The following is a 25456-nucleotide window of genomic DNA, read 5'->3' on the forward strand; positions in this document are numbered from 1 at the left end:
CAAGTGAGCCACTTGGTTACTGGCAAGAAATTCAGGAACTTTCTGTATCCCCTCCTCTCAGTCCAGGGTGAAATTTACCCCTTGATAATTGTTGCCATGACCTGTGAATCCCTTCATTTGTTCTTGAGTGGTCAAAATAAGTCTGATGCGGAGTTTTAGGTGACCCAGAGGTCGTGCAAGAGGGTTTCAGCCGGAAGGTTAGAATTGCTATAGCAGGGTGGGCAAAGATAGGGGCTCTCTGTATGCAAATTCCCCCAGAGGAGAGCGGGAGCAGAGCCTGCAGAAATGTGCTGTGAAGAAAGAATAAGTTAATATGTACAGGGAAGAGAGGGAGGAAGGAAAAGGGATATCTGACGAATAATTTATTAACATCCACAGAGATCTGAAAGGGGCCAGCACTCCAAGCCCTGCAAATGGGGAGTTTGCCCTGAATTTGTCCCTGGTGGGCGAAGGACTGTCCCTGTTTGTGGAAGGTTAGTTAATGGGGGATGCGGTTGCCTTTGGATGTAACTTGAGGGGTCGGGTGGCAGAGGGTGTTGCAAGTTACAGAAAGGTCTTGCATCTGAGGATACAACCTTTGATCTCAGCTACGTCTGGGGTGGGGGAAGAGTTCAGCACATGGCTTTAAAAGCTGAGCAGGTCACTACCAGGGGAGCCAGCAACCAGACTGCCACAGGGAGGGGAATCTGAGTGGTACCCACCTCTGCTGAAGACAGAGCAGTCCGACTGAATGGTGGTTAGTGAGGTTGTGTGTCTGGTGCGTGGTGGCTTGCTTGGGTTGAGGGCAACTTGGCGCCAGGGAGTCTCTGGGTCAACAGGTGAAGCTGGATTAGACTTGGGTTTGCTTTGTTATGGTGCTCTCATTCAACAACAAAAAAACCTCCAACCAAATGAAACAGATGTTGTAGAAAATAATTGTGTAGTCCAAGAATAGTCCCCAGTTGATTTGGCTTATGGAATGGAGGACTGTGATTGTGTATGTTGGTTCCAAAAGACAAAAGTTTAATAAATGAAGGAAAGAAGATGAGAATATCAACCGGATTGAGATATAAGTGCCTTGGTTTGATTGTCCAAGAGGCCTAGAACTTCTTTATTTTGAAGTTGTTGATAGAAGCTTCAGTCAGTTTCCTAAAGAGGAGGGAGAAATAGTGGATAAAGAAGACCCAGATGTGACCAATGAATAACTAACTCTAAAAAAGTAATGGAAGCAAAGCAGGAAGTCTGTAGGGAATGGTAGATGGAGAAATGGGAAGTCCAGACATGTATAACATCACGAAAAGGAAATAGGGGTAAAATGAGAGAACCTACAAGGGAATTTGAGTCAGACCATGGCTGTAGCAAGGCAACTCTCATGATTTTCCTCTGCTACAATAAAAGGTGGATAAAGAGGTGGGGGTTTCGATGCTCTCAGGGTAAGGCAAAGATAAAACCCATCAAGGATAGGGTGTGATGGGGCGATCTTAAAGAGCTGACAAATGAAATTCCATGTGCAATGCAACTGGAGAACAAAAAAATGAAATGTAATGTCTCCATTCATTTAAATATGACCTGGAAAATAATATGTCTGTAATTTTGCTTCAGTGGTGTGGCAGGGCCTGAACAGCATTGAGAGGTAAAAGCAAGCGTGGTCCTGGAGGTAAATGGGCGTTGATGTAACAAAACAAGGGCTTCCCAGAGGACATCAGAAAGTCTAGAGAACAGTTATTAAAAAGGAAAATCAAAATGTAAAAGATTTCCTTGAAATGGATATTGGAGAAGGACCTGCTTTGGTGCCACATGGAAATTAAGAGCAAACCTGTAGAAGATGGGGGGCTGGTGCAGAGAAACTTGAAGGTGACAAAGACGTGGCTAATAGGGTGGTAACTCCCCCTAAGAGAATGGTTCTGGGCCCTCTGTAGGGCTGATGTCCCCACAAACCATGCAGGTGCCAGAGGAGAAATGAGTGGAGAATGTTAAGTGTATGACATTGCTGTCTGTTCATTGCTCAGGCTGTTAAACTCTGCTAAAATGATCCCTAAAGTTTGGTTCCTCCAAGTTAGGCTGTAGAAGCCTTGTTTTACAGTCAGGGAAGTAAGAGTCAACTGATGTGATTTTTATTTTTTAATGTACACTACATTTTCATTTAACTTCAGTTCTTCTCTTTGGTTTTCTGTATTATTTAAGAATTAGCCTTGATATAGAAAAGCTGGACAATGAAGCTGATACCATAATCTGATTTTAGGCTAATGTCTTCTCAATAAATCTCCCATTGAACGGAAAATTAAATGAAATGAACAAATATATTCACAATATGAGACTTTTAAAAATGGGGTACAATTAGTCACAGTTTTACAAGCTGAATGAATTGGTGGTAATAAAAAATAACCCTTCTTGTTAATCCCTGAAAATATATTTAAAGTTCAGGCTCAACCTTTTTAAAAGACTGCCAAAAAAGATTTTAATTTGAGGGGCCCGAGGATTTTTGCATATCCTAAACTTTGGTAGATTGTGAATACCAACCATAATGTTAAATAAGGAAACCTGTCCTCACTATGCTCACCCCTTAATCGATTTTATTTTGTCTACTTTCAGAACCTCTGTGATATGTCAATATTTTTGGGAACTTGGTATTCTCCGTAATATTTGAATGGCCTAAATTGGGTAGAATAACCATAAATAGAAACAGTTCAATGAAATGCGTATTTGATAAGTAATAAAACCTCTTAAACATCTTGTCAATGGACAGTCATTCCAAAATGACCGCTATTACTCTTTAACTTGGGTTTTCTTTTAAGATCCCACCCTACAGAGGTGGGAGGCTCTGGCCCAACATCTTCATGAGAGGAGTCTGGAATAAGTGCTTATGGCGGTTTAAGAGTGTACAAACTAGATCTCATTGTATTTATACGGTGTCCTTGAACTCCTTGTCTAATGCTTGTTTCAGCTCCTTGTCTAATGCTGTGCGTTCAGTTCAGAATCTGGGGGTGCCCCAGCAAGCTGCTGAGGTTGGAGAGGAGATAGCATCTCTCTGTCTACTGCATGTGCAACAGTTGTCCAGACACAGGGGGAGCTGGAAGCCTGTAGTGTAAAGGCCCCATATTAGTGTTATCACTTAACAGTGGTAAAAGTAGATGAAAGAAAGCATTAATTCAGCAGTATATCTGTAGGTACATCACTAGCTTAAAATAATAGCTTTTTCTCTACTGTTCCAGTAGTGTCGTCCTACTTACAGTTTGAATCCAAACTGTATCTCTGAAGAGGCAGTGGACTCTCAAATAGATGTGAATTACTCGGTACTTTTCCTATGGTGGTTTTTTTTGGGTTTTTTGGGGTTTTTTTTTTGTTTGTTTGTTTTCTTGGTTTTGTTTTGTTGTTTTGTTTTGTTTTGTTTTTTCAAGACAAGCAAAGATCCCTCTCTCCCTCGATAGCTGACTGCCACCTCTGAGGTTTAGCAAAATGGGTCCAGCTGGTGTCTGGGCCTGCTCCTTACCATTAGGTCTGATGATGCCTTTTCCTACCAGCTTCCCTTGTTTGTGAGTTTGCAATGTATAAAGGCAATAAACCACCTTTTATCCACAAAGATGCAGGTGTACCTACCTGGCACCCTTTGCTGTGAGACCTCTCCCCTCTGATTGAACCCCTTGACCTTGAGAGGAGACTTGTGGATTAACTCCCGAGAGGCACGTAGGGTTTACTTTCTTTTTTTATTATTATTATTTTTACCCTCATTTTATTTTAATGGCCAGGGAAAATGGGAAGAATGCAAATGAGTGAATGCCCTCTTTGATCCGTGTTGCTCCCGAGCATAATCTGCTAACCTGGCAGGCGCCAGGCACAAGAGGAATTGCTGCCCCTAAGTAGGAAGAAACTTCAGCCTCTTTTTGCAAGCAATTGCTCGCAGTTTGCTTGTCGGCTTGGGGGAAGCGAGCAGCCAAGGGAGCCTTGTCCCCCTGCAGAACAGGGGAGCTGGAAGCTCTGCGGGGCCGATCGCCTGCTGCTCACGTAATGGGAATTATTCTTTTAAGCAAGGATAACCTGAAATGATAAGGTTTCCCACCCATGTCTGAAAAATACACAATGAAGCATTTACCCTAAAAACGGTACATCTGTGGCATCTGCTTCTTTCCGGAGGGACGGGCTGAGCAACTGTGACAGGGGCAACCTACAGAAGCCATCTCCCGAGGTGAGACACCGAGCTACCGGCTGGGTGTGGAAGAGAAAATGGAGACATTAACCTCAGTTCTGAATGAGGTCCATCCCTCAACGTGGAAGTTGAGGGAGTATTTTGAGGATGTATATTCAAAATACAGGTGGAAGGGCTGAACAGGGTTATTGGAGAGGGAAGGCTGATTTTGGTTGTGTTGGAATTGAATGATAAAATTCTTAATAGCCAGCAAAAGATCAAGGCTTCAAGACTGGGTGATCCTCTGGACCTCTAAATTATTTTACTACACTTCAACATGATGCTTTATTATGTGACGTGCATATTCTGTAAAACATACATATCCTTTGCTCTGCAGGACACCGGGAAGTAGTTTTTGCTCTGAAATCTGGATTGATCATGTCTCCTCCAGTCCCTTCAGACCTGGGCTACGTACCCCCCGACGGTGGATGGGGCTGGGCAGTGGTGTTCGGAGCCTCCATCTCAGTTGGGTTTGCATATACCTTTCCTAAAGCTTTCACAATCTACTTTAAAGAGCTCCAGGCTGTTTACAACATCTCCTACAGCCAGATTGCCTGGATAACATCCATCATGTGTGCTACCACCTACGGAGGAGGTAAGTGAAGCAAGACCGTATCTTTCTTCGGAAAAGAGGAGGTTGGATCTCTACACCAAAAGGGGAGGGGAGAATATATTCCTCTGAGAAAGTTTTTGGAAAGCTCTAACGGCAAGTTTGGCTCTCTGTTTTCTGCTGTTGTACTTTGGCAAAATAGAGAAAACCAGTACTGCTGAGTATTTTATTGACAACAAATATATGATGTCACTAATTCTTGTTATTTCATCAGAAATCTTGCTACGTGTGGGTGGAGGCTTGGCCATAGTGGAATTATTTGAGTCTTGGACAGTTATTTCAGCATATTTAGTATTGCATCTTTTGTTTGGTTTATATTCTGGGCTTTTTTTTTTTTTTAAACAAAACATGTATTTCTTGCACTCATGATTGTAGAGAAGATGCTGGAAACTCGAAACCTGAAATTTTGCTGATGACCAGGCATGGCGTACGTGCATGTACATCTTGAGATAGTGTGTAAGCATGTTTTAAAATATTCCCTAATTCTGTTGCTAAAATCCTGCTGCGAGCCTTTTATTAAGGGATGATGTTTTAGATTTCTCTTGGCAGAATCCTTCTGAAAGGACAAATGCGTCCACTGGTTACTTAAGTCAAAACGTTTACTGAGGATTTGTACCTCGGCTGCAAAAGTTGGCACTGTGCGAAGGTTGTGGAAGGTGTTGCTTGTCCTCATAATGAAATCACCAAGTGGATGTTCGCAGAGGGATGTTTGCCTCAGGTACTGATGGCAGGTATCAGCCTGCCACTTTGATCTGAGGAGCCGGCGTGTATCTTGCTGTTAATGGTTAAAAGGACCATCTTGCTTTCAGGTTGCTGATGCCTGTGAGGTGCAGCTTCTGGAGGTTATTGCTGGGCTCTTAGCAGGCTCTTGGTTCTTCTTAGCTTGTTTTGCAAGGGTGAAATGTAAAAGGATTAACACTTAAGAACACAAGAATAGCCACACCAACTCACATTTACCCAAACCTGTATTATTGCCCTAACAAGGTCAGTGACACATGCTTTGGGAAAGAGACTATTACAAACAAGTTGTAGATGGAGGGATCCTCTTGGTACCCCTCGCCCTCAGGACGGTGCGGTTTGGAGGTTTCCTGGGTCGCACACTACAAACGTCAGGGTACAGCCTGCATAAAGAAGTTGCACGTACTCATCCCATGTACTTTAAGACCTGGTTTTACATGGCAATAAAAAAAAAGAGCTGTTTCGTCATCTAATATGGGATGGATTAAGGTGAAAGGAGAAAATTTCTGTCAGGCTTAGCTGGCACTGGGGACAGTGACACAGGTTGCCCTGTCAGTGCCCTGAGGGATGCTTGTGACTTCATAGACAACCTGTGCCTTTACTCTTCTGACAGCTCGTGCCTCGTGTTATTGAGCATGTGATTCCCAAGATGACTGCCTGCCTTGGAAAGCTGGCACAGGAGCAAGCGACTTCTTACTTACCAATTCAAATCCAGCCCTTGTCAATGGAGGCCGAAGGCTCCTGCTGCCCCCGAGCCAGCAGTGGGTCTCAGCCCTTTCCCAGCAGGCAGGTACCGGCGTTGCCAACTCACAGGGGCTGAATGGCACCCCGGGGTTTGGGATGTACGTGACCAGAGAGGTGTGAGGGATGAGTTGCTTCCCCGCTTGCAGAAAGAGCCTTTGCAGGTCTGTCTGGAGTTGATCACCCAGGCGGCGAGGAGGCTTCGTTGGGCCCTTTTGGGCTATGGTCTCTGCTGCAGATGGACAGAAGGGTTTACTTCCAGGGTTATTAAATCAGCAGCTCTACTGAGCACCTCTTTCCCCTTGAAACAGTGAATGTGTAACCTGTGGCTGCTGTTTGGCCCTGGTGGTTCCATGTCAGGGTCTGAGGAACCTGACTGATGGGGGGGCTGTTAGAGGGCTCATTTCCTCAGGGTGGCGGTTCAGGCCCTCTGAAAATTGGATGTCTGAAGCTGAGCACCGAACATTAGAGATGTTTTGGATCGGTTGAGATTTCTGGTTTTTCATTTCCCACCTTCCCTGAGCCAGGGCCCTCGGCACCCGGACAAAGATACAGAGAGCACAGCAAGGGAACTGCTGTCAGTGATCATGGGGGAAGAACCTGTTACAGTACGAAACGTGGGGGTTTCATCATTGATCTTCCCATCTTTAAATACAGGCTTTTATGAAATCTTATTGCTGCAGGGCTGTCGTCATCAGCTACAGCCGTGTGTGCAAGTGCCCGACTTTCCCAGGAGTCGCATGTAACAACAGGAGGGTGTCCGCGTCAGGAGGAAAATACGAGATGCTGTGAAGCAAGATGATTTTTCCCTTTCAGTGTTGCATTACCTTTTGGCTAAGAACTCCCTGCTGGCAGGGGGGTCCTGCCTGTCCCACCTTTCCTGGTGTTTTCACAAACACTTGTGTGTGTTGCTGCATGAGCACCTTTCCTCTCTGGGGGTCTGTCCCGTGGTGTGGGAGCTGTTGCTCTTCACCTCACTCAGTTTTTAAATCACTGTAGCATCTGCGTTAAAAAAAGAAAAAAACAAACAACATGACAAACTAAATTGTGAAAGAAATAGATCTTGGAAAAAAAAGTCTTAGGAAGAATCCCTGTGTAACAATTACAGATTCTTCTAGAATTAAGGAAGATCAATTATCTCCTCTGTTCTTGCAAATGATTAATAATTCTAAACACTTCCCTGTCATGTTCTCATCTTTCAGTTGTTGTTTCCATTAAACAGTGTTGACATCTCCATAGATCTGAACGCAGCAGCACGCTAATAGTAATAGAAGGGGGAATGACAATAATAACAGATTTAGGAGTTTCATCTCGGGGAAAAAATATCTTTGAGTGCATAAGTAATTGAATACTCAGTTTGATCTTCCTATCAGCTACGACAGCATAAATCTACAGCAAATCTGTAGTACCCAGTGAAGCTGCACGCTGTGCTTGAGAGAGGAGGAAAGCACCAGAAAGCCTGCCCAGAGCGGTTGAGGGCATGCAGGGGATCCCTTCATGCAGAATTCTACCTTTAAACCCCAACTTTAATTTTACAATATTCAGAAATGTTACAGCTAGCTGGATATAAAGTAGTTGTTTAGGACAGGATGTGTTTCTTTGCACTAGAGTAATTAGAAAAGAAAAAGCTTCAACAAACATTGAATATTGTTTCTGGGTGAAACTGGGCTGAAGTCAGCAGGCACCTTGCCATCACCTTGAGTGGAGCCAGGATTTCATCTTTCAACTTCAAAGTTTGATCTGCTGATCTATAGAGCTAGAAGCCTGGAAACTTTTAGCCCCGAGCACGGCATTTGGGGAAGGGGGCTGAGAACTGAATGAAGCTTTAGAAATTACTTCCGTGTCTGTAAACACTGGGTTTCACAAAGGTCTCCGGGAATGTTAAGTGATGGAGTGCACTATAAACACGACCTAGATAGTAGGTGTATCTTTGAAGCCTGTCTTACAAGGAATCATTTCTGTGGTGCTTGGGGGGCTCTTGGGAAGGTCAGTCTGTAAACCCGGGATTACAGCAAGCTTGAGCAAATACTACACTTGGACCAAAAGTCTCCTCTTTTTGATCTTGTGGGGTAACGGGCATGTACAGTGTCAAAAGTTCAACAAGTTCCTAAAGAACAATCTGTGTAAGACCTTGAAAGTTAATGCTAAAGCATCGTGCTTGATCTGGTGGACAACGGTCAGCCAGAAGGGCAAAGCAACACAGAAAATGCAGTCACAGGAGCCCGGCTGAGTTTGCCTACAGTAATATCGTGTATTGCATCACCCTGTGTTAAGGGGACAGAGGGCTGATCAGCCTTGAGTGATGTTATCCACAGCTGCTCACACCGCGTGATGCATGAACTAATCTCTTCCCCTGCTTGATTCTGTTTCTTGTTTCCGTATCCCAGCGTTTAACTGAATTTGAGAGGTAATGCAGGAGCTTGCTGGGTTTCCTCCATCCCGTGGAGCTGGTTATGCACAGAGTGGCTGCAGACATTGTCCTGCAGTCCTGCTTCCCCCCTGCTCTCTTGCCGTGTCTGGCAGCCTCACTGGTGACACGAGCTGCATGAATTCAGCCAATCTGGGTTTCTGCTCGGTGCAATTCAAAGGTGCCCTGCACATAGGCAGCTAACAGCAGTACCTGCTCCCAGAACTCTACGGTCCTAGAGGAAGGTTTCTTGGGGAAACTCACAGTAAGAGCAGGAGTCCTCATGCAGTTGTGATCACTTCTCACAATAGTTTTATTTGCTGGAAAAAAAAAAAAAAAACACAACCAACCCAAACCAACGAAGTTCCACCTGTAGCTTTAACTGATGATCCTTCTAATACCCTGAAAACTTGGGTGAGGTGGGGTTAATTTTTTTTTGGAAAACGCCTGCATTACATAATGGCTCAGAGTACTATGATCTGCAAACAACAGTGTCCCAGAGACTACTTGCAAACGGGTGTGATGTCCCCCTGTCCCCAAGCTGAGGAGCTGCCAACACTGTGCAGTGCCAGCTTTCTGCTCTTCTGGAGTGGGACTTGCTCCTTATGGCAACCCTGTAACATCTCTTCTCTCTCAAACATCAGGAGAGCTTAATGAGGTCTAAAGCGCTCTGCCTTGTTGAAGCGTTATTCAGGCAGCCCTGAGGCAGGTGATCCTCTTTCTGTCTTGTTGACAACTACTTGGGAGTTTATTTGTAGCCTTGGCGATGGGTCTTCTGGACCCAGTGGTGCCACAGCTGCTTAGGGCCATGCTTTGGAGAAAGTGCTTGTGGAGGGGCTGGATGTGTTTGGACACTGCAGTCACAATTCCTTGGGTTACTTTTGACAGTCTAAGCTGCAGATCTTCACTAACCTGGTTCCTTTTCACTGAAATGAGTAAGGAAACTCTCACAGGAATATTTCCATCAGAAGCCACAGGATACCCGTGGGCTCCGTGGAGGTGAGGCCAAGCCCCCATGCTTGGGCTGCAGTACACGGAGTGTATATCCAATGCCCAGAAACTCTCCTCGTGCTCGCAAGCTGTGAGCTTGTGGAGATCAGCTAAACTCATTCAGGGTGAAAAATGTAGTAAAGTAGCACCGTAAGCAAACAGGTTTGAAATACCTAGTGGGCATCGTGTGGAATATGTGTTGGGGTAACTCAAGGCCAGGCCAATACTGCCCTTGGAAATAACTCCAAAGATTTAGGTGGCTGCTGCCTTTCTAGTACGTTACCATCATTTCATATCTTCCGAAGTGAAGGGACATATAGGATCACATGAAAATAATTATTTTAGGTAAAACTGGGATTGTGCAGTGACTCCAACTAAATTGGCTGAAAGTGGCAGAAGATGCTCTGGGGTGGAGGAAGACGCTGCCTCTGTTGCTGATGTAACCAGGTGTCCCTGGTGGGATCGGCTACTCCGTGACAGCATCTCCTGGGGATCTGCAGGGTGGTACCTGTGTGACACAGTTCATGTTTAGCCGTTTCCCCATCCTAAACAGGGCAGAAATGTAGTTGCTTTAGTTTTTTGTGTACTTTTGCTTCAAAATAAGAACAAGCAGGCAAAGTAGGTAAGGCAAACTGGAATAAGATGGGATATAGTGCTAATTTTACATCGACAACACTGAAGTGCTTTTCTTCACTACGTGTTTTCCTTGAGCAAAAAGGTATGAACTCGTTATCCTGTGGTAAAACCTCCCAGCAAGGAAAACAGGGCTGGAGTCTGGGAGTGGAGAACCACAGGGTGGGAAGGCAGAGGTTTCCCTCTGCACACAGTGTCCTCCAGTAAAGAGTCCCCTTTCGGCACAAATGAAGTAGTGACCTGCTGTGCTCTGGCTAATGTGTAATTACACCTTCAACACAACCTTCTATCCCAGCTGTTTGTTTGCCCGTGTTTGTGTGCATAATCTGAAATGCCACCAGACTCTGATTCAGTGGCGTTTGAAAAAAAACACAGTATTTGTCCTAATGTTCAATCATTCAGGGCTTGGCAGAGCCAGACTTCTGCCATAAAAGTTAATAGCTAAATTCTTGATGCGCATTTGAGTACTTCAACCATGTTGTTTTTCCCTTTCTATACAGTCATTTTCCAAATATAAAAGAGCACGATCCTACTGGGATTAAAATGTAAATGAGATGAAGATGCAATAGCAAAGGAATAATTCGTTTTAATTCCCCAGTGAAAACATTCCAGTTATTAGATTTAGATTAATTGTAGCCATCTTTTTACCAACACAAATGTTTTGGTTTGGGCTGCTGATTAAAATCCTGCAACAGGGGGAAAAACAGAAGTGATGTCACTGCTCGGTTTATTTTATCATCTCCAGGAAACCAGTGCAACCAGCAGCGATGCTTCATGCACCTGGCTGGTTTGAGGGCACAGACGCAGGGCTGGAGACACCTAAGATGTTTGCTGGCTCTGGAGAGCGTCGTGTCGTATGAATCCCTCTGCCTGCCTGGCCTCCGCGCCATTAGTACTGGGGTTTAGCAAAAAGGGAGTTTGACATTTCATAACTTTCTGTTTTGACCTCTCCTTGACACCCTCATAAAATATTACTTGGGGAAGGCTCTGCCAGCATCCCGGGTAGTTCCCAGCAGCACCAGCACCGACGTCCCTTGGATGCATGTGGTGTCAACCCGCTGCCAGGCGCAGGGACGCATGGGGCTGGTGGCTCTGCCCACAGCAGAGCACCTCACACAGCGGCAGAGAGGCTGCCTGGAAAATAAAGGTCCCCCCAAAATAGCCATAGGGATGTCAAGGGATGGGGATTGGCCACGCTTGACCCGCGTGCCCCATTTGGAGCATGTGTGGGTGCCGCCTTGGTGGGGCGCTGCCTGCATCCCTCCCGCAGCTCAGCACCCCCGGAGCTGCTGGTTCCCTTTAATTAAAACCTTGAGCATGAAAATATTAGCGGTAAATCCCTGAATGCTGGAGGTCTTGTGGCTAAACACTGAGGAATGTGTTGTCTCAGCCTGGTCGGGCTCAGCGGTGAGGAGAGCACGGGGGGATGAGGGCAGTTCGGCGCTTGCTGGGAAGGGAAATATCGATCTGTCCCCAGGCTTGTGCTTTGTGATTGGAGCTGGTTGGGGTCCAGCGCCAAGGATTTTGTGGAATTCAAACCTTTTCCCGAGTAATAATCTATATTAGTATGGATTGATCCCTTGGAAAAAGTTAAGAATATTGTTAGGAACATAAATGTGTGTGACTATTTTCGGAGGACTGGGATATCTCTCTCCTTAGACAGATTGCACTGAGGAAAGTAACGGCATCACGTCCTGGGCCATGGGGACCAGCCCTTCGGTTTGGCGGACAATTGCTGCTTATAATTTCATTCATTAATTCAGAAGCTCCATTTTAAACCACGGTTATGGATTGCATTTCACTGCTGGTACTTTTTACAAGGAAATGGAAAATGACAACAGAATAGGTTTGAGAAATGCGGGCATGCCATGGAAGCGAGAATCACAGACGCTTTAAAGAAGTGCAGTTACCTCTTCAGGTGTTCCCTTACCCAGTGCTGTTTTCATGCAGCAGAGCTAGGTACGGATTTATTTTTTTTTTTAATGTAGAAGCAATTTCTAAAGCCTTTAATTGACTTTCAAAGACTTAATGAAGGAAAAATACTGTTGGGGTTATAGAGTTGTAGCTCCTACCTTTGGCTGCAATAAAAATGCCTTGCATAAAAGGCTTCAAACAAAATTCTTTCCAAATACCAAAGTGGTCCCTTAAGAATGTAGAAATGCTTTCCATTCTCAGGGGAGCCCAGGTTTTTTATTTTTTTTTTTTTTTTTTTTTTCAAGAAAAGAAAAAGCATTCAAGTTGTCAACACTATTCACTTCTTTTTGTGACCTTATATTTTAAAAGTTGTTCCTCAAACCTTGGGGCTCAGTAAGAAAGACAGACATTAGTTCATTTGATTTAAAAATCATGACTTAAAATATCTATGGGAACTGTCATGGAAAGCTTTGCAAATACTGGAAAACAGGCCCTTTTGGGGAGCGAGGAAGAGTTTCAGATTCTGCCTTGCTCCTGGCCCCTTTTCCCGCTTTGCCCATCTTCTTTCGACAGCTGGGGAGCGGAGCGCTGGGAATACGATGGCAGTCGCTTATTTACATGGAGGTCTGCGATAGGGAAATGAGGCATTTGAAAAGGTATTTTGCAATTTTAATCAATTTTGGTGCCGCTTGCCAGCAAATTAAAAAACCTGCCCTCCAGGAAGCGTCTGCTGTCTGTGGCTGAGAGAACGGAGCTGGCTCTGGGGAGGGTCTGTGCTCCCAAAATGGAGGGGGAGCACTCATGTAGGCAACCTCTGTGAGATGAGCCCAAGTCTCCCCAAATTGCCAGGAAGTCCTTTTTGACCTCATCAGCCCAGGATTTCTACTGCCAGTCCCACCCTCTGCCCTCAGGCTGTCGTGCTTTGCTTGTGAGCATCTCTTCAGAGCTGCGAGGGGAGGGCAAAGACTAATTGTTTTCAGAGATCTTTAGAAATCATTTGTTTGCCCTCAATATCTCCCACTGCAACTAGTTTCCTGCTCCAGTTTTGAGTTTGCCACCAGTTTGTGTGAATGTTTACCCAGAAGGTGTCATGGCGGGGTTTGCTGCAGAGGACATTCTTTAATGCGACACTAAACGTGGTATTTCTGCAGAAGGAAACTCCCAGCTGAGGTGATGGCTGGAGTTGTACCTGATTCTTCATCCCTCTGCTCCCGGGGGTTTCCATCTGCCCTCCCCACCTTCCACACTGCTGCTAAGGATGTTCAGTCTCAGGTGTGTTTATTTAGATTTGGTCCGATTTTTTTTTTATTTTTGGCAGAACACAAAAACCAGCTGCTGAACCAAACTCTATTCCCATTTCTTAGAAAAAAATCCACTACTCCACATTCCCGTTCCTCCGTAGGAAAATAGAGGAAAACAGCGCTTTCCTCTTGACCATCCCCTTGTTCAGCTGCAGACAGGGTTCTCATACTGGAGAGACTTCAATAGTCTCCTGTGATGGCAGACTGCCTGCCACTGCACCCTGCGCCTTCGTGGATGCGGGACTGCGCACGGTACAAGCGATGCAATAAAAGCAGGGATCCTTACGGCCCATAAAGTGGGTCTGGGCTGCACCAAACCAAAACTCTCTGGGTCATCACACCGTGACCCTGTACCTGAGAGTAAAGGTCTCCTGGTCCTTTGAAGTTTACTCAGTTTTATAGGAAGAAAGAAATAGTAGTAATAAAACATCGTACAGAAGTGTTGTAAGGAGATCTTTAAAGCTCTAGATTAACTGTGCCAGGAAAATTACTGAGCAAGGCACTGATTTTTCCTCCCCTCTCCATTATTGCTTTATTGCGGATGCAGAAAAATGGGATTTACAGTAACACAGGATCTGTTTTGGGAGAGTGGAAAGAGGCAGGCAGGGAGCTCCTTCTCATTCCATTAGAGACTGACGTGTTTGTACCTGAACCGAGAGTGGTACCACTGTTAAAATCTAATTCTAAATTAGAGCAGAAACCCCAGCCTGGAGCAGCAAGTTTTGTGTCCCCATTCCTTGGGGAGGGAAAAGCTGTGTACAGGCCCAGAAGGGTGTCAGATGGGACAGTGGCAAAGCCTTACAGAGCTCCTCAGGAGTGTAGGGATCTGCTCTGTCCCAGACTATCTGGGAAGGGCTCTTGGGATCCCCATGCAGGGGGTGTGGGCAGGGACCTCTTGTCTTGGTCAGAGCAGGAGGAGAGAACCCACTGCCCCATGACATCGGCACGTGGGTGGTGTTTGGCTCAAAAAGAAGAGGAGGAAAGAAAAGTCAACAGCAGCAGCATTTGAATGCAGATTTTAAAACCCACTGATTTCCAGCCACTGAACTAGTGTGACTTGGTTTTGAGTGTGAGGTTGTCTTTTTTGACAACAGACTGAATACAGCTTTACAGGAGATTAGGGAAGAGTTGGTCTGAGCCTTAACGTACAGAGAAGCCAAGGCGGGGGGTGGGGGGATGGAAGCTCTGCTTAGGAGAACTGGGAAGAAAGAGCCATGTTTGCAACACAGTGGAATTGATTTGCAGGCGAAACATCTTTTGCCAAAATAATTTGTAAAATCTGCCCAAACCCTACTCCAGCCTTCATGGTTGCACATGGAGGGCAGAAGGTCTCCCTCTCCCGGAGGCTGGAGGCAGAGCGGGAGGTGACAGGGTGCTGACACCCACCTGCCACCTCCATATGAATGTCCCCAAAATTGGGGCCAGGAGGGCACGTGGCTGAATTCCTCCAAGACCTGTGGGGCTGTTACTTGTGGCAGGAGGAGCCAGGTTGAGCGAGATGCACGTCTGGGAGTGAAACTGCCACTTTCCAGCAAAAGCAAACATGGCTAATGTATATTCTAGTAAAAACTAGAATATTCTAGTAAAAACTAGAATATACAGCAAATTGGTGAATATAAATACTGGGCGGACACCTGCACAGGTCTGCAATGATGTAGTGGTACGGGGACAGGAAAGCGGCGTGCAACTCTGTAAGGAGGACAAAAGAGCTGGGATGCTGGTGGAAACACAAGTTTAAAAAAAAGAAAATCATTTCCATTAAAATAACTGAGGATGGTTTAACTGAGAAGGCCCGCGGGGTGGCTGGGTGCCGCTGCTGCCTCCCGCAACGCCTCGCCTTTGTGGGGGGGCGAGGGAAAACAAGGTGGGGGGGAAGCAGAAAGGCAGGTAACGCGGGGCGGGACGGGAGCGGGGCCGGGGCGGGACGGTCCCGCCTGGGGTGGTGCGGGCGGCCCCCCCCCGGCCCGGCCCGGCCCCTCCTCTCCCCGCGGGGGGGATCAGTGACGGCGCCGCCGCCGCGATCCCGCAGGTGGGTGCTGCCCGGGGGGGGTGCGGGGTCCCACGCGTGTGCGGGGGCTGCCTTGCGGAGCGGGCCCGGGGGGGAGGGCTGGGTTCCCACGAGCGGTGCGGTGCGGTGCGGTGCGGCGGGACGCAGCCGCCGCTTCTAAGCTGATCCATCTCCACGGGGTGTTTCTGCTCCCCTTCCCCCCCGCCCAGCCCCAGTAGGGATGCCAGCGGCACCGTTGCATATAGCTGATATTCTTTGCGTTAAATGGCAAGGCCAAACGGCAGGGGTGGGGCGTGACATTGGGAATAAATAACCAGCCCGAAGCTGCGTTGGGGCGATGCTGTGGCTGCAGAGCAGGGATCTGGGGGAGCAGCGTCTCCGGGACTGACGCGACGCCTTTGGACTTTGTTTTTCAGGGCTTTCCAAGGAATGTCGGGTGGCCGCTCGCACAGCCCGGCCATGTCACCCTCCGGCCCCCCGGACGGTGGCTGGGGCTGGGTGGTGGTCTTCGGCGCTTTCATTTCTATTGGCTTCGCGTACGCCTTCCCCAAAGGCTTAGCCATCTTCTTTAAAGAAATCCAGGATTTCTTTGGCACGTCCTATAGCGAGATCGCGTGGGTTTCCTCCATCATGTTGGCCACGACGTACGGTGCAGGTGAGTAAACCTGCACCAGCCCCTGCAGCATGGGGTGTTATAAAAGTAGAAATGAGCCAGCAATGTCCACCCCGGACCAGCGTACAGGGATAGCAGCAGTGTCCATCTGCACGGGTGTGATTAACGGGCTTATTTTCTGATCGTGTTTCTAACGTCATTCAGGGAAACAAGTCATTTGTGGAGCCTAAAGGGGCTAAGAAGCAGGTTTTCAGAGGTAAATTGGTCTTGGTTGGGATTTTCAAACAGGCCTGGTGCCTTCTGAATTTGTCTCTGGGTTCAGCAGGTGCAGGCGTCTTTTGACCCCTCTGTGTGCCTTTTGGGCCTGTGGAGGGCTCGAAATGCCTTTGAAAATGTGGTCTGTGACCAGCTTGGTGCTGGCATCCCCTTTATTTCCAGCTGTGTTTGCAGCAGCTTTGCTGCTTTATAAAACAGGGCTCATGTCACTAATATGGGTGCGGGGTTATGCAGAAGCCTTCATAAAGGCAGGCATGCAGTATCTTCTGCCCACCAGAGGCAGAGCTGCATGGTGTCCCCCATTGCTGCATCCCCTTCCCCGGCCACGCTGCCAGCCACGAGCTGCGTTGGGGGATTTCTCTGACACCACAAACAAAATGTGTCCTTGGCCCTGTCACACATCACCTCCGTTCCTCAAAGGCAGGGAGCACCAGCCCTGCTCCTTGTATCCGAGTGGTGAGGGGACAGGCAAGATGTTTCGAAGAGGCGCTGGCTGCCTCCTGCCTTGCTTTGACCCAAGTCAGTAACTTTGCACCCGAGAGGCTGTGAAGTGCAGTGGTGTGACCCAGACCTGGTGTGTTGCTGAGGGTGGCAGTGGTGGTCCACAACCAGAAACCAGAAGATCAAAAGATTTCTGTGGGCATCAGTGAAAAAGCCCTGAGAATAGGCTGGTGTAAAACAGCTGGGTCTGGGTTTCAGCCAAAGGTGAGCGTGGAGTAGAGCAATAAATGAAGTAGCTGCTTGTTTATTGTGGCTGCTTATAATTACAGCAATGAAATCGCCAGAGTCAATAATTCTTATCAGTTGCAGTGCAGTGCATATAACTTTGCTCTTTTTTTTATGCTTTTGATATCACTTTCATGACTCAATGAAAAACTTGGGCTGCCTTTGATTAAGTCTATAATGGGAGGTAGGCAGGAACGACACTCTATAATTGCAGGAAACTTCAATATTTATCCTGGCCATTAAAGCAATTTTGAAAATACTCTTTGTTTTTAAAAATGGATGGTTTTTATTCCTTAATAATGCATTGTAGTGCTTTTTGGAGAGCACAGTTGGTAATGAAAGTAAAGATGCTTTGTAAAGGTTTGTAAAGTGGTAGCAATCTACTCTATTGTAACCCACTGCAAAGGCTTGGTCCCACGGAGAGTAGCTCTGCAAGGGCCGAATTCCTCTTTGAGACCCCACACATGGAGCACTTCAAGGGCAAAACCCAATCAGCCATTTAGAAAGAGAAATCCTCCACTCAAGCCAGTGCCATTGTCCTGGGCCACCCCCTTGGCCTCCCTGATGGGATGCTGAGCCCGAGCCCTGGGTAGCACTGCAGCTTTGGGATAGGTTTCCGCTGCGACTTGTTATTAAATGCAGAGAAAAGCACTTTTCCCTCAGCCCCAGCAATATAAATAAGGAGTCTGCAGTGAAAAGGAAACAGCCGGGCTCTCTATGGGCAAGTGGGTTGCAGTGGGGGAGGCAAACTGCCATGAGGAGGCAGGCAGAAGGACTGCTTGTCATTTAGATGCTGTGTTAAGGGGCTAGGGTAAATTATGTGGAATGTCTCTGAAGCAGTTAGTTGGGAAAAAAAGGAAAAGCAGGTGGCCCACGGCTTTGGCATGCTCAGTTGCCTACAGACGAGCGTCTTGGAAGCTGCGTGTTTTAGAAGTCAAAGAGAGATGGCTAATGTTTGGTACCAAAAGTATACGAAGGAGTGGAGGTTGCTGTAAATTTCATGGTCTGGTACTAAAATTAGGACATCACTTTTTGGGAAGGCTGGGGTTGGGGTTTCGATTTAGGTGAGTGTGCTAAATGTGTCCCATGGAGAGCAGGGACCGCGGCTCTCCCTGATGGCTGGGTGCCTGACATGTTTCTGTCTTCCCAGTAGCTCAGGGCGTTGTACAGTGAAAACCGTCTTCCTGAAGAAATGCTGTTTCTTCTGCTGCACTCAGTCTTGGGTAGGTGTTAGCTGGGGCTCAAGGCACCATCATGATGGTCTTGTGTTTTCAGCCAGTTTGCTGAAGGCACGCTTTGGTTTGGACACCATCATCCACAGTGAAGCCGTGGGAAACCCTGCTCTGCCATGGGGTGGGGCAAGACCTTGATGGCGCATCCCCAAAAAGCATGCTCCCTCTGCGTACTGTCACGTGCTGAAGCGATATCCCATCGCCTATCCAGTAATGCTGCAATAAACGCACCAAAGTAGTTAATCTGTAGGTTGAGGGCTCCCTGGCTGTGGGTTGTTGCCAGCTCTGCTTTGTCTTCCAACAAAAACATGTCCCCCCCACCCTCTGGTATGGCAGAGATACTTCGTGCCTGACCACAACTGAGTGAGGAACATGCTCTGCAGATTAACCCTGGACCTGTCAATGCCCAAAGTTGCTCACAGGGGTGTAGCTGGGGGACTGGAGCCTCTCGGGGTGCAGGTCACGGCCGACGAGCTGGTGCTGGGGCAGGTGAAATGCTGCTGGCATCTCCTCTGCCTTCTCCTGTCTGCAGACTCTCCAGCCCACTTCCTTCTCTTTCTCTGCAAGTGCTCAAGCCAGTGCTGTGCGCGCTGCACCTGGGATGTTGTAGTGGAGTTTTATCCCAATTAACTGATCGCCTCCTGCCTTTTTGCAAGGAGCTTTAACTACCCTCCCTTATGCTATTATATGGTAATAGGGGGGGTGATACAACTGGGCACTGTTAGACTTAATTGTAGGTGATTATACCTTTGTTCCTTCCCACTTGCCTTGCAGTTGCTCAGAGTTATGGCTGTTTAATAGTCCTCCCCTCCTCTGCTCTGCTCTTGAATGAGATTTATGCTCGTTTGATCATCCCTCTCTCTGCAGCGATCCTGGCTGAGGCGCCGAGCTGCTCGGTGGCTGCAGACGGGGCCGTGGTGGGAGTTTGCAGAACATGGAGCAAATGAAACACACGTGCCCAGAAGTGTATTTAACACATCTAATTTGATTGACTGGGCATTTAATACTAGAGCGGGTTTGACTTATGAACGACCTCAGTGATTTGGAAATTCTCCTTAAAGGAACGGGGCGATGGTTCCTGTGAGCTGCCAAAGTCTTGCTCTGCTGCGGTGCTTGTTAGAGCTGTTGGGATGCCCGTGCGGCAAAGCTTGACTGACTTTGCTGAAAAACTAGAAAAAATAGTTAAACACTGGATTTTTGGTAATCTTTTCAGAAAGCAAAGAAATTCTAAAAGTGCCAAAGCAAGCTTTTATCATAGTCCTGAGTAGCAAGTAGAGTTACTAAACCAGGTAATTATTGCCATGGCTTCTCCATTCCTTCCTGTCCTTTCCCACAGCAATGGTGAGCAGAACTGTCACAGGCTGTGCGGAGGTGCAGGGGGGTGTGCAGGGGGGTATGCAGTCTGCAGCCGCGTGGGAACCGTCCTGGGGGCACTGAGCATCTCCTGCATGGGGCATCAGGTCCGTGTCCTGGGGGGGCCAATGGGGCCAAATGGTGCATTTGCTGGTGTCAGGTTTGGGCGTCACAGCCAGGAAAGGAAAGCCCCAAACTTGCCTCACCTCCACCCCTTCCCCCTGCTCCACCAGCAGTAAATGGCCGTGATTTGGAAGGTGGCCACGTAGATCCAAAGCTTTCCTCACGAGTGTGCAGGCTCCACTGTTTGCTCAGTTGGCTTCAGGGAAGGGCTGTAGTGTTGGTGTCCCCTCCCTGGTGTTGGGCCATGTCCCCGGGCTGTGCCGTGGACACAACCAGGACTCGGGGCAGCGAGGCCGGGCAGGGTGGTTGGCTGCCTGTGAGCTGGCATCCGAGTATGGGGATGTCCCCGTCCCCAGGATCTTGGGGCAGCCGTGCCACCCGGTGCCTTGGCAGGGCACAGAGGGTCTGATGCTCTCATTGACAACAGCTTTTGTTTGCAGACATCCTCAGGAAACAGTGACTCGGTTCCTTGGCACGCTCCTTGGTGTGGGGACTAATGTTTTTAGGCTGTGCTGCTTACTGTGTGACAGAGCTTATGTTTGCGCTTTGTAAATAATGCAAATGAAGCATATTTTCTGAAAACACTCACATGGACTCACAAATCTCCACTGGAGTAGCTCTGTTGACTTTGACAGCATGGATGCAGATTTACAGTGACTACCTGAGGCTTTAGCTTGTAACACCAGAGCAGTGCCAGTTTTTCAGATGAAGACTGAAAAATCAGCAGCCAAGACTGTTTCTGCCCTTCACTTTTTGCTTAATTCCCCTAGGAAGCTGTTTTACACCAGCCGAGGCTCTGGCAATATATATTGCAGAAGTTTTAATGTGTCTTATCCCCCAGTTTCTTAATCTGAACTAGGTTGCAGAAAACAATTCTGTCACTATAATACAAGTAGTAAAACAGATTAGTGTGCAGTAAAGTGGATAGCCTGGACTTTATGATAGGGTACTTGTAGTTCTCGGCAGTGTTCATGTTCAGCAATTCCACGTTTCCAGTTGCGGAGGGCAAACCGGGAGGTTTGTGAGTAAGGAGCATGAGGGAACATTGCTTTTCTCTGACCAAACCCTGCAGGGTGAAACCCTATCAATCTGATAAAAAAAGGATTTCTGTTTCGCAATGTTTCTATTTTTTTTTTTTTTGTCATGGGTGAAGAACTCATTCCTTACCCAAAATGAGAAAAGTATTATGGAGCAAAGTCTTCGCTAGATGTAGAGAAAAGGAACGAGGATCTGTCCATAAGAGACCGGGGGAGATGCCGTCATCCTTCCCTAAAGGTCCTTCTAGCTGCACCTCAGCTCCTGGGTATCAGGCTCTGGGGGTGACGAGGACATAGAATCATAGAGTGGTTTAGGTTGGAAGGGACATTAAAGGTCATCTAGTTCCAGCCCCCCTGCCCTGGGCAGGGACACCTCCCACCAGACCAGGCTGCTCAAAGCCCATCCAGCCTGGCCTTGAACACCTCCAGGCATGGGGCATCTGTAACTTCGCTGGGCAGCCTGTTCCAGTGCCTCACCACCCTTATCATGAAAAATGCCAACATTGTCAAAATGTGGAACATCATAGGGCAGCCATTGTGCTGCTGCGTACCCTGGGCAGGGTTTCCTTTTGCATACTGCCTCCTTGGACTCCCAAGGAGAGTCCATCATCCAAGGACAGTCCAACATCCTCATGTGCAGGGATGAGTTTTGTTCAGGGAGACAATCTCAAATAATATAATCGCAAAAACTAAAGCCTTTGGCCTTCACACCTTCTGACTTGGGCTCTGTGTCCATGTCGTGTTCACAATACCAAACTGTGCTGCCCTCTTCCCATTTTTAAGGGTGACACATTTCAAACTAGGCCACAGATGAGTCCCTGGTGATAACCATTACCCAGGGAAAGCAGGAGGTGGTTGAGCTCCCAGGAAGGAAAAGATAAGCAATATTAATTTGCTAGTAATTTAGTTGCCCTATTCAGCATCGGGGGAAGTAGCCAAACATTCTAAAAATAAGAAATACTGATGCCACTAACTTAATAGCAGCAATGTTCTCATAGCTGTTATGGTCTCCTCTAAGGCTGTAAGAGAGGTAAGGATCGTGGGAAGAAATAGTGTCTTTTATTATGTCCAACTGTTAGAGCTTGAACAATGAGCCAGCTTTCTGGCACGTGTGCTAGAATAGAGAGAATAATTTAATATCCAGGAAAGTATCTGCATTTTTGATTTTTTTTTTTTTTTATGGTGACTGTGTGGTCAAAATGCTCCTTCCATCATTGTAATGAAACCACAGAAATCACCTGAGTGAAACTCAGAGGTCAGATCCTGACACAGAGTCATTTCAGCTGATAAGCTTAAATAGCTGGGGCTACAGCAGGAGACATCTGACCATATTTTTTTCCTTATTTTGAAGAATCTCACTCTTTTGCAACTGCTGTGCCGCTAAGCCTTGTGTGTGCATGTTAGTATACAGTTTGTAGATGTAAATAGGTGCTGCTTCTGTTGCCCCTTAATACATAAAAAGCTAAGTTGCACCAGGACCGTACACTGTTTTTATTCAGTATGTAGTGCAGAGGAGTCTTGGTCTCAGGCTTGCTATTTGCTGCTGTAATACTCCCCCAAAATCCCCAGGGTGCTGTTCTTACAGATTCAAATTTCTATTAAAATTAGGGGATCAACTTCTGTCTATTTTCCAGGACAGGTGCAGAGAGCCACCTCTTGCAAACCCAAAAGAAATAAGAGCATTTCTCAAGTAAAAGCTTTATCTTGAAGCCAGGTGCCAGTGTTTACTACTCTTGTTATTTATTATTTATTGTTTTGTAATGGGATGAAATGTCTCAAGATTTAGTTCTGGAAATGCTCCACAACTGAGTCTTTTCTCCAAAGAAACTTTCTCCCAGAGCTTGTAGCTGCTTAATAGAGCATCTGCTAAAGCAGCAACGAAGAGATTGGGAAGTTGAAAGTCGACCATTGACCTTGAACATTTAATCCAAAATTTTATAGCTGTATTTTATTACGCTGCTAGCATGATAAATTGCAGTGACAGGTTTAGAAAGCACCTTACAACATGCAGTGGTGTAAAGCTATATTAATAATGAGTTTGATTCTGCAGTTTCTAACTTAATCAAAACTGCCAATGTTCTCTTCTGGTCTGGTCCAAACTTCATCAAAACCTTCTCTGCCTCCAGAAGGCCTCGCCCAGGGCTCTCCACACATCCCGAGTGCTTGCAAATAGTTGGGAAGTACCGCAGCACTAAAATGGGGAACCTGAGGCGTGGGAAGGGAGGTGTCAGTGTTTTTTCACCCAAGCAGCAAGTGGGTGACAGAGCCCCGGCCAGTCCTCAGGAGACACAAGCTCTCTGCAAGCCAGTTTTGGCTCAGATGTTGCCTGATGGACCAGAAGCGCCAGGGCAGGACGTGCCTTGACCGGTGGGGGCTTTACTGTGTTTCCTGCTGAAAGCTCAGTGATGGGGCTGACTGGAAAAATTGCATCTTGTGCATTGCCCAGCATTTTGCGGTGGATTTTCTGTTTGTGGAGTCCCAAATGGCTGGGCACCCCCCTTGCCGCGGGGAAGAGAGCTGTTTGCGTGAGAGCTGGTTGCCTGTGCGGAGCAGCCTACGGGGCTGTTGTCTGGTTTAAGAAATAATGTCTGCAAGGCATGAGTCCTTTTGCAGATACTGTGCTCACATGCTGTTGCTGCTGTTTTCATCCCCTGCTGCTGAGAAATCAGCTGCCGCAGCACGTGCTGGGGCTTTTTCTTGTTCTTTGAGAAACCCAGAGCCCCAAGACTGTGAGTTCCCACATGAGTGGCTTTGCTCCTAAAAAGCCGAGGGGTTATCCTTGTGCATTACGCTTGGGTGGTTGCGCTGTGGGCTTCCCATCATTTTCTGTAACATGGGCTTAGCAGAAAAATAAAAGGGTGAGTTACCTGGGCACGGTTTGCATTTGGGATGCTCAGCCCATACGGATGCAGCGAGGATCTGCGGTGCACAGCCGGCTGCTCGCTAGTCTTTCTGGGAAACCCAGCACCCGTGTCCTCTGGGTCCTGTGTTTTGTCTGACCACCTCGCGGGACGTCTCAGTTACCTGAGCGTGTCCGAAACAACATGAGCACCTCCATCATCAGCCCTTAGTGCTGAGCGAGGGTTACAAGAGAGGAGAGGGAGAGGAGGGGAGGACAGGCAATATTTGCAGTAATTCATCACGTATCAACTCTCTCTACTTCTGTGCTTACAGCATTGGTTCAATAAAATTTCTCAAATAGGGCTTTCACTAGGTTTTCCCTAGCCATGTTCTTTCCCACCTGGATATTTTGTGTAGGCTGAAAGAAAAGGAGTATCTCTGTTTATCCACAGTGAATATCCGGCATCCTCCCAGCATGGCCCAAGCGCAGGCAGGTGCTCCCTGCGTACGTGCAGCTCAGCTACCCGGTGCTGGACTTCATCCTTTTCTTTATCATCTCCACCTCTTGGAGTCCCACCAAGAGTCAATCAGCCTCCCTGTGTCATTGCAACAAGATGTCTCCCCTCTCTGGGGCAATCCCTGGGGTAGCAGCACCATTATGATCCTGGGTTTTGTTAAGAAAGCTGTATGAGGAATGATTTGATTTCCGTAATGGATGGCGCTGCACATTCATATACTTCTCCTGACTCTCAGAGAGCAGTCAAGCCCTGCAAGGTCACCACGTATGTGCTTATATTTTTTATTTTTTTAAATAGCCCTGTTCTACTTAAGAGCTATAATAGCACTATAGGTTCAGGTGAAATATTTCTGTGTTCGTGGACTTGGTCACAAAGCTTTATCATTTCGCCCTTCATAGGAACTAGCAAGGTCACCAGGCAGCAGTAACAGAGACGTGATAGACTTAATAAAAACGGAGATTAATAAGAACAAGGAACAAGAAAGCAAAGAGTTTTGGTTGGGGTGTTGTTAATGCTTCGCAGGCAGGTGTTAAACCCAGAGTAAGTTATAATCCACTCCCACAAGTGAAGTTCAAACACGTGAAGGCTTCTTTCCCCGGTCAGTACAGCACGTGTGTTGTGTGCTGCCGTAGGAGTGCGAGAGCATTGATGCCAACCTGTCATAGAATCATAGACTCTTAGAATGGATTGGGTTAGAAGGGACCTTAAAGATCATCTAGTTCCAACCCCCCTGCCCTGGGCAGGGACACCTCCCACTGGACCAGGTTTCTCCAAGCCCATCCAGCCTGCAGCTTTTCTGATCCTGGATGGCTCCCCAGCAGAACTGGTCTCCTGGTCAAATTATGTAGGGCTTCCAGGAGATGGACGAAGCCCTTTGGAGAGCATGGCCAGGTAGGGGCCAATTTGCGTGTTGAGCACTGTGTTAAGACAACGAAGGGCTGCTGATCTTAGGGAAGAGGTGTTTCAGCTGTGTAGGGGACTCATATTCTGCAGCTGGGCTTCAAGTGACAGAAAGGAAAAAAGTCTGTGGTCCTGCCAAAGCAGACGGTTAGCTAAAAAAATCATGGGAAAGAAATTAAAAAAAAAGTGACGTTGTGACCTTCTGAAGGTCAGCGGCAGTGATCTGCTGTGTGGGGAGATCCAAACCAGCAGCCTGGGGAAACCACTGAGCGCGGGCAGCTGTGTGCTCGGCACCTGCAACACCATCCCTATGCAGGAGCGGTTATTTAATTG

The 25456-nt window shown here is 47.2% G+C and overlaps 1 protein-coding gene across 4 annotated transcripts in view; it reads left to right on the forward strand.

Moving 5' to 3' along the window:
• Positions 1 to 404: 404 nt before the first annotated feature.
• LOC128915785 (monocarboxylate transporter 2-like) overlaps positions 405 to 25456 on the forward strand; it is a 43818-nt gene continuing 18766 nt past the window's right edge. The window contains exons 1-2 of one of the 4 annotated variants that reach the window (XM_054216557.1): positions 405 to 473; positions 4500 to 4757. In XM_054216557.1, the coding sequence (XP_054072532.1) occupies positions 4541 to 4757 (217 nt within the window). In that variant the 5' untranslated portion in view covers positions 405 to 473; positions 4500 to 4540. Of the gene's footprint in view, positions 474 to 695; positions 737 to 3997; positions 4163 to 4499; positions 4758 to 15435; positions 15526 to 15920; positions 16160 to 25456 lie in introns of those variants that run through there. The other 3 variants (XM_054216558.1, XM_054216555.1, XM_054216554.1) reach the window with 3 other exon arrangements.

Source organism: Rissa tridactyla, chromosome 10 (assembly GCF_028500815.1).
Source record: "Rissa tridactyla isolate bRisTri1 chromosome 10, bRisTri1.patW.cur.20221130, whole genome shotgun sequence".
Lineage (NCBI taxonomy): Eukaryota > Metazoa > Chordata > Aves > Charadriiformes > Laridae > Rissa > Rissa tridactyla.